At 37.0% G+C, this 9,210-nt stretch overlaps 1 protein-coding gene across 1 annotated transcript in view; it reads right to left on the reverse strand.

Moving 5' to 3' along the window:
- RBBP8 (RB binding protein 8, endonuclease) overlaps positions 1–9,210 on the reverse strand; it is a 206,209-nt gene that overhangs the window by 17,243 nt on the left and 179,756 nt on the right. Inside the window, exons 14-15 of the mRNA XM_007935591.1 lie at positions 6,572–6,712; positions 3,266–3,335 (exon numbers count right to left, since the gene is read on the reverse strand). Of these exons, the coding sequence (XP_007933782.1) occupies positions 3,266–3,335; positions 6,572–6,712 (211 nt within the window). The remainder of the gene's footprint in view (positions 1–3,265; positions 3,336–6,571; positions 6,713–9,210) is intronic.

Genomic DNA, 9,210 nt, shown 5'->3' on the forward strand with positions numbered 1-9,210 from the left:
ATATCAATCTTTATGTGTTCCATTTCATTTTTGACAACTTCCAATTTTCCTAGATTCATACTTTGTACATTCCATGTTCCAATGATTAATGGATGTCTGCAGCTGTTTCTCTTCAATTTGAGTGGTGCCACATCAGCAAATGGAGGTCTCGAAAGCATTGCCTTGTCCATAGGACTAAGGCTGGGTTTACTCAGATGATGGCAGCTCTTTCCCAGTCCTATTTTGAGAGCCTTCTAACCTAACCGGACTATTCACAAAGTTGCGTGGTAATGTATCAAACAGTGTTTCTTTGCTATTTATAAGGTTTTCCCTGGCCAATTCTTTGAAAAGTGGACGGTTGGTTGTTGCTGGCTGTTGCTGCTTCTCTGTGCAAAGGGCTCCCTTTAGCATCTCTTGTAAAGTTGGTCTGGTTTTAACAAATTCCCTTAATTTCTGCTTATCTGGAATGTCCTAATTTCACCATCATATTTGAGGGACAATTTTGCTGGGTATGTAATTCTTGGTTGGACATTTTTCTCTTTCAGGGTTTTATCTATCTATCTATCTATCTATATACCATCCCACTGCCTTCTCACCTGCATGGTTTCTGTGAGAAATCAGAGCTTACTGGTTGTCCTTTGTAGGTCCTTTTTCATTTTTTCCCATGCTGCTTTCAGAATTCTTTCTTTGTTTTTGGTTTCGGTGAGTTTGATGATGATATGCCTTTGTGATTTTCTCTGGGGGTGGTCTATCCTGTTTGGGGTTTGTTGGACTTCCTGAATGGATATATTCTCATCTTTCATCATATCAAGGAAGTTCTCTTCCAACAAATCTTGGACAATTTTCTCAGTCGTTTTCTTTCTCTCTTCCTGTTCTTGAGTTCCTTACAAGTAGGTTATTCTTTTTGATGGTATCCCAACATGGACCTTAGCCTTTCTTCATTTTGTTTTTATCTTTTTTTCTGACTGATTCATTTCCAAAGAAGTATTCAGGTATTTGTCTTCTACATTAATTCTGTCTTCCATTGATCAGATTCTACTCTTTTGCCCTCTCAATGTGTTATCTATTTCTGAAAATTTAGTATTAATCTTCTGGATTTCTGTGTGTAGGTTTTGTGTCATTTCTAATTTTTCATTTATTTTGTCATTTTGTTCTTGTATTTTCTTCTGAAATTGTTCTAGGGTTACTGTGGCTTCCTTAATTTTGTCAGTGTTTTCCTTGATCTGTCTCTCAATACATTGAAGGCACTTAAATATAATTCTTTAGAATTCCTTATCAGGGTATTCCAATGCTGCTTCTTCCTCAAGGATGTGTTCTAGGTCTGTATCCTGCTCCCTTGTTTCTACTGCTTTATCTTGCTTTTTTCTGTGGACTGTGATGGTTTGTTGTCTCCGAGACATTATGACTTTGTGGTATTTACATTTGAATGGTGATTGTATGTTGGAGTTATTCCCCCAAAATTTTCATTTTCATTTTTTTTTTTTTTTTTGTGGATGTATCTGAGTAAGCAGGGTACTGTGTTCCTCTATTCTCTAGCTGGCAGCATTTATGCACTCACTACTTGTCTTCTGGTGGGTGTAATAGAGAATAAGAATGGGTGCACAGGTCTCTCTTAACTGTTTGTGAAGAACAGGGTAAGTCAGGCTCTTATTGGTGGTCATGTATTTTTGGTCAGTTGGTACAGAAGGAAGTGGTGGCTCTCACTCAGTATGTGGAGCTGCAAGAGGTATGGGTGTGGCTGGGTCACATGGGCATGGCTGCTGTCTTCCACTCAGACAAAAACAACAATTGAAAAACCATCAAAAAAATAAAAGAGGACAAAAAACACACACTGCATAAACACACAGGAACAATCACCAAAATAAAAAAAAAAGGGGGGGGGGAAGGCAATACATGAGAGAAAATATTTAAAGAGTACTTTAAAAAGCCAAAAAAAAAAAAAATATGAACAGAAAAAGGGAAAAAAATACCCAAAAAACATGCAACATTGAAGGGGAGAAATAAGAGAAAAGAGGTAGTATAGGAGAATAATGAAGGTAAAAATCGGAAGAACGCAAAAAGAAATCCAAAGAATGGGGAGAACCATAAGAAAGGGAAAAACTGAGAACCAAGAAAAGGGGAGAGAAAAAGTCAAAACTAGAACCTGGGAAGGGAAGAAGAAAGAATAATAATAAAAAGGATGGAAAAAAAAATTAAAAAAAGACAAAAACAAATAAACTGAAAAAAAAAATTCTGGGGAGAGCAGGGCAGGGCACACAGACTGGGATGGAATTCCTGCTGGCCCAGAAGGTGGGAGGAAGTGAGGGATGGCCACACCTCTGTTCGCCAAGAGGGCACGGGGTATAAGAGCAACACAGGGAATATCACACCTTTCTAGTCCTCAGTGTCTGGTATGTCTTTGTGGTCCTCAGCAACTGAAGCCTATCCTTAGGTCCCTGGGATCTGAGAAAATGCTGTCACTTTAAATATCCAAAAATGGTTGAACTACTTGTAAACACTCAAAATGGCTACACCATCCAGACAGCCAAAAGTCCACAGCTTAGCCTGTCTCCCTCCTTGCTGCTTCCCTTTTATTCACCAGCCACCAGTGCAGTCTTATGGGCAGCCCCTGGCTAGCAGGGCCTATTTTTAGGTTAATTCTTAGGTTCTAACACCATGTGGCAATATCCAAGCTGTCCATGCCGTCAGGATTGCTGACATATTGCAGCTCTGTATGTCTCCTTTTTCACTGTTTTCAGGCAGGTTCTTCTAGTAGTTGGAGTTTAGTCCACTTTCCTATCCTTCCTTTCAAAACTCAGGGTTTCAGGATTATCTTCTGTATCTGTGTTAATTGGTTCCTCTCCTTCTTTGCTGAAGAGGGTCTGTGTAGTTTTTCTGCCTATTCTGCCATCTTGGTGGAACGCCTCTGAAGTTTGTTTTAAAAGGTTTAAAAATCCTTATAAAATAATCCTGAAGCACAATGTAAGGCTCAGCACTCACACTATGTAAGAATTACAGTACATAATTTAATAAATCCCCAAAACTCAAATGAAGTTCAAAATAAAAGTTGTTTTAATGAAACAGAAAGTTACTATTACCACTGTCAAAAAATAGGGAGTGATAAATTTTTTTTTTTAAATTGTCCTATTAATGCTTGAATGCCTTAGTTGTTGAGACCATAAAGTAAATGGCATTCATTCTATTTTAACCCAAGTTGCAATTTAACAGCTTAGAGATATTCTAACGGACAAAGATAGCTCTGTTGTTCTTACAATAACCTTGCTGGTATTGATCAAGACCAACTTACCTTGTATCATCCTTAAAATATGGTTCCACAAATGCTTTCTGTTTGATTTTATCATGTTTATCACCATTACCTATGAACAAAACAAGCATAACACAAACTAAATGCAGAACTCACTGGGAGATAATTAACTTCTTTGACAAAACTGACATATACCAAAACTTCCAGGTTTACTGAGTTTCATCCGTTAGGCTCCTGGGAAAAAAATCATTTCTATTTTCTATAGCTACTTTTTTCTATCTTCAAAATGAGGAGGGAGCAGATTGTGTCATTTATTTCAGAATTACTACAAAGCTAAAAACCATGTCTCAGAAAGCTACTTTGGAACTTTAAAAAAATACTCAAATACCCATTATTATTTATGAACCAAACAATAAAAACAAGAGGCAGCTTTTCTTATGTCCTGGCCACTTAAAAGTCTTACTGATTTGTATTGTGGGTCTTTAAGGTAGGTCCTAACTGTTGAATAAAAGGGATTAAAGAATTTTATCACAAAACTGATAAGAAAATAACTAGAGCCCATGGATCTGAATTCCAGATTGTCAAGCCTCAACCAAATGCTTTCACCTACTAAATCAATATTTACAAAGCATTATGTAAATTCAAGACCAGGCATCCTGTCTTCATGGAATTTTAGTGTAGTTAGGAAACAGACATTAAGTAACTAATGAATGAAAATAGTTCAGCCATACAAAAACGGGGAGGTGGGGGATGATATTTGAGATAAAGGACATGGCATGTGACAAAAGCCCTAAGATGGAAAAAAGGCTTGATATGTTATAGAAACTAAGAGAAAGCCAGTGTAGTTGAGATTTAGCAAAGAGCGGGAAGTGTTAGGGAAGATGAAGTTGGAAAAGAGGGCAGGTACCAGATTACGATGGTCCTTGCAGGCCAAAAGGAATGTGAATTTTACTATATTCATTGAAGATTTCTTTAAGGAAAATTAACTATACTGAGGTAAAATTTACGTATCACCCACACTGAGTTTTTTGTTGAAGCATTCTTTGTTTATATGTTCATCTGGAGAGACTCTGTAGGCTCTGTAAGCCACTGGCCAGGCCTGGATCTTCCATGGTGCCGCTGGGTGGGTTCAAACAGGCAACCCTTTGGGTTACAAGCCAAGTGCAGACCCAGGGACCTTTCACATTGATGTTTTAGAAGTATACTGTTTGATGAATTTTGACAAATGTATACTCCAGTGTAACCACTACCCAAATCAAGACAGAAAACATTTCTCTGACCCCTTACTTAAAGTTTCCTCAGACTCCTTTGTCTCTCATGTATAAGAATGCTCTCTCATGTCTCTCTCCCCCACCACCATCTCTGACTCGATATTTATCACCATAGCTGAGTTATGTCTATTTTAGAACTTCTATTAGTTGAATGTAAGGTGTCCTCGTGGTGCAGTGGTTAAGGCATTTGGTGGCTAACCAAAAAGATCAGTGGTTCGAACTCATGAGCCACTCTGTGGAAGAAGGATGAGGCATGCTGCTTCTGTAAAGATTTACAGCCTTGGAAACCCAATGGGGGTCACTATGAGTCAGAATCAACTCGATGGCAGTGAGTTTGGATTGGTTTGGTTAGTGGTGCATTAAGTGCTCAGCTGCTAACCAAAAGGTCAGTAGTTCAAACTCACCAGTGGCTACACAGGAGAAAAGACTTGGCAATCTACTCCTATAAAGATTACAGCCTAGGAAACCCTGTGGGGCAGTGCTATACTATCCTATGGTGTTGCTATGAGTCAGAATTGACTAGAGGGCACACAATATTATAATGATATATTATGCATTTTTTCATCCTTTGGATTTTTCTAGTTCAACAAGTTTTTTCCTAAGTAATTTGTTTGATTTTTTTGTTGAAATTATATGCAGGAGAATATACAAGTCAGCAATTTCTACATGTATTGTTCAGTGACACTGATTATAGTGTTCAAGTTATGCAACTGTTCCACCTCTTTTTCTGAATTATTCTTCCACCATTAACATAAATTGATCCCTAAAATTCCTATTTAACTTTCAAGTTGCTAGTATCAATCTGAGCCCATATAGCTAGATGCTCCTTTGCTAGTTCTTTCTGTCTCTCAGCTCTTAAAGTTGCCATGTCCAGAGTTCAGAACTCTCGAAAATTCTCTTTTCTATTTAAATAAAAACTTAATGAGTTTCATGGCTTTAAGTACCATCTGTTGCTGATGATGTCCTGACTCTCCATATTTATTTATTTTGGATTTCTTGTTCAAATTCAGACAACTGCCAATAAACATGAACCCCTAACCTTTCAGTTAGCAGCCAAGTGCTTAACTACTGTGCCATCACGGCTTCTTAAGAGAAATAAAGTATCTAGTAATTACTTAGAAATGCAGGACTGGGATTCACCAGAGAAGTCAAACCTAGAGATGCAGATTTGGAGCCATCTTTTCAGAAGTTGTTAATACAAGCTCTGTGAGAAAATGAGATGTGAAGAAAGACAGTGTCTTGGGGATATACTAGGAAATAAGAGCTACCACAGATCAAAAGAACAATGCAGCAATGTCACATAAGCTAATTGTGAAGAAAGTTTGGTATAGTCAATGTCAAATGTAACTTAAAAGGAGAAAGAAAAAAAAAAAAAGAGGGAAACTAGTAATTATGTTTTTGTAAAAGAACATTCTTTTTCTTGGAATTGCAACCAATTTTCAAAAGGTTCTTCTTGGGAAAAAAATGTATGAAGAATTTTTGAATAGTTGAACTGTTTTATTACAAAATTTACTTGATTAAGTTTTTGCCACAAACTGAGCAAACAAAAGCCTGTGTTCTTTATCTAATTAAGGTCTCATCATTTTGAGATAAAGACTGTCCTATAAAAAAACTGATAGAAACAGAAGAAGAACATAACCAAGACAGATTGGGCCAGAGCAGAAAGTCCATTCATTTAAACTAGTATTTAACAACATTTGCTCTAGGCTAAAAATTCTGACCACTTAATTCACAGTATGAAAATGAGATATTTAGCAAGAATTTTAACTAATTTTCAATATAGATCATCTATTTTTTGTTTTAATTATTCTTCTTTTGATTGCTATCCTACATTATTAAAAAGAAATTTACAGTACCAGCCTAAGATTAAAGCTGAGTAAAAGGTAAAGGTAAAGGAAAGCCTGCTGAATAATTATTTTTTTTTGTGTTTGGGCTTCTATAAGCAAAATTATCTTAAAAAAATTAACCATGAAAAACAAATTTGTACAAGAAACTTTATCTGTTAACTAGCTTGATAGCTTAATTTTCTGAACTCAGTATAACTGAAAATCCATAGTCCAAGAAAAAATAGTCTTACTGCTTGGTTTCTTTGTAGCTGACAATTCTTCCTCTTCATCTACTACTTGAGGGAAATTATCTGCCAAACAGGATTCATATTCTTCATGTGTTGTCTGATCAAACATGTCTTCCAAGCTATCATTCATTCTTCTTTCTCCATCTGTGTGAAAAGCATTGATTTAGGACAATAATGGAAAATTTTTGCTTTCTATATAGACCAATGAGAAACTCAGTTATTGCCACAAAATAATTCAGATGTACATGAGGCAAGAATAAATTTGGCAAGAATAAACCCACAAGTGTGGGCAGTTAATGTCTATTTACAAAGGCTTTTGTGCTATGGCACTGTATGCCCTTTACTCATGTAAAGAGAATGCTGATGTTTTTGTTATTGTCATGTAACCACATCTCTTACAAACATTTAAATATTTTTCCTCCCTACCAATCGATGTACAATTCAGATAAACCAAAAGGAGTCCTATCAAAAACCATTAGGAATAGAAAATAAATCACAATGAATGGTGAAAATACTGAGTTTAAATAAAAAGTAAAATAGCTGATATTAAGATCTCTACAGAATTTTGTTTATCTGTTGATTTTTCTAAAGATGTAGCAAAAGTGTTTTCTTTCATCATCATTAGCATTTGCTAGTTTAGTGGCAAAAGAAATAATGAGTTCAATTCCATATTTGATATGCTAAAGTGCTAAATTCATCTTCAGATGTCTAACTACATTCCTGACTATACAATCACAACGTAAAAAACACCAGAGCTTTTTGAAAAAAAAAAAGAAATAAATCTAATTGGCTAAGACAAATGATATAACAGAGGCCTGGCAAGATGACTCTATTTCATAAAGTAACTACTACCGGCCCCAATTCACAGTGCTCTATCATTTGTACCCTGTTTTATCTTTCTCCAGCATTACTATCATACATCACAGCATATACTTGCTTGTTTATTGTCTGTTTCTCTCGCATTAGAAAGTAAGCTCCACTAGGGCAGGCAGGTACTTTTGTTCAGTTTAGGAATTATCTCCAGTTCTTAGAATACTTCCAGGCCTAGAACTACAGCTCAATGTTTAATAAACAATTAAACATTTGTTTATTTTTCAGTCTTAGGGTCAACACATTGCAAGTGGTTCATCCCTAGCTATTAACCTCAAAATTAGTGGTCTGAACCTACCCAAAGATGCTACAGAAGAGAAGCCCAGCAATCGGCTTCTGTAAAAGATCACCTTCAAGAAAACCCTATGGAGCAGTTCCATGCCATAATACATAGGTCGCCATGAGTTGGGACTGACTTATGGCAATGGATTTTTTTGGTTTGTCTGTACCAGGCACTGTGCAAGGAAACCAAAGCATTCTGTATATACCATTAGTAATCACAAATGTTAAGTCACTGATTTATTTTTTTTTGTGGGGTTGACTTCTGATTATGAAATACTTGAGGACAGAGGCGATATCCATATTGAAATCTCTATCACAGCACCCAGTAAGTCTAACACAGAGGAGGGGTTCTAACACTGAGGAGGGGTTCAAAAAAGTTTCTGATTTGAAATATTAGCAATAATGGGGTATTTTCATTCATATATTTCCTTTTTAACTAACTTTAAGTGTTAAAAAGGTTTTATCTCATGGGAAAGATTGCTTTTCTCCCCAAATATGCCTCCTTGATCTCTCCTGCCCACGTGATGTTCTTACAATGGGATCCTGACACTCCTCCCACTGAGTGGTAAGGGTGATGCTCACTTTCTTGGAACCTGGGTAGATCTTTGTGACACTACGCAACATTTGAAGCCAGATCATAAAAATGCTATATACTTCCACGTCGCTCTGTTGGAACACTCACTCTGGAATCTAACCTCCATGAGATGAGGAATCCCAAACCAGCCCATGTGCAAAGACCACATGGCAAAGTCCTGAAACTAAATGAGGAAAGAGAGATGCCAACCCTCAGCTGACCAGCTCTCTAGCTGCCCCGCTCTAGTCACCATCTGCTCACATGCGTGACCCTAAGACATAGCTGCTCAGTCAACCCTTTCCGAATTCCTGAGCCATAGAAACTATGTAAGATAAAAAATAATTCTTGTTGTTTTAATTCTCTAAGTTATTGGGTGGTCTGTTATGCAGCAGTAGTACCAAGAACATCTTACTTAGCCAAAATTATCTCTATAATCTCTACTTATTAATCAATGGTCTAATCTCACTTTCACATGACACCTGCTTCAAGTATTTGGGAAACTGTTGTCTTCCCTAAATCAAGTTGTTGTTGTTGTTATGTGCTGTTGAGTTGGCCCTGACTCATAGCGACCCCTCCTTGGGTTTCCGAGGCGGTATCACTATGGAAGTAGATTGCCCAACCTTTCTTCCGAGGAGTGGCTGGTGGGTTTGAATCACCAGCCCTCTGGTTAGCAGTCAAGTGCCTTAGGCACTATGCTACCAGAGCTCCTTTGAATCAACTAGATACAAGTAAAACCAAGGAAGACATACTTTACTACTTTTTTCTTTTTCTACAAAAATGAGAAAAACATTATCAGGAGCTGATCATGAAAAAAATAATCTTTAAAGCAAAATACCCTCTTAAGATGAATACTAGGAGCTCTGGTAGCGTAGTGCCTAAAGGCACTTGACTGCTAACCAGAAGGCTGGCGGTTCAA

The sequence above is a fragment of the Orycteropus afer genome, unplaced genomic scaffold, assembly GCF_000298275.1.
Source record: "Orycteropus afer afer isolate SDZICR_OR568_19922 unplaced genomic scaffold, OryAfe1.0 scaffold00030, whole genome shotgun sequence".
Lineage (NCBI taxonomy): Eukaryota > Metazoa > Chordata > Mammalia > Tubulidentata > Orycteropodidae > Orycteropus > Orycteropus afer.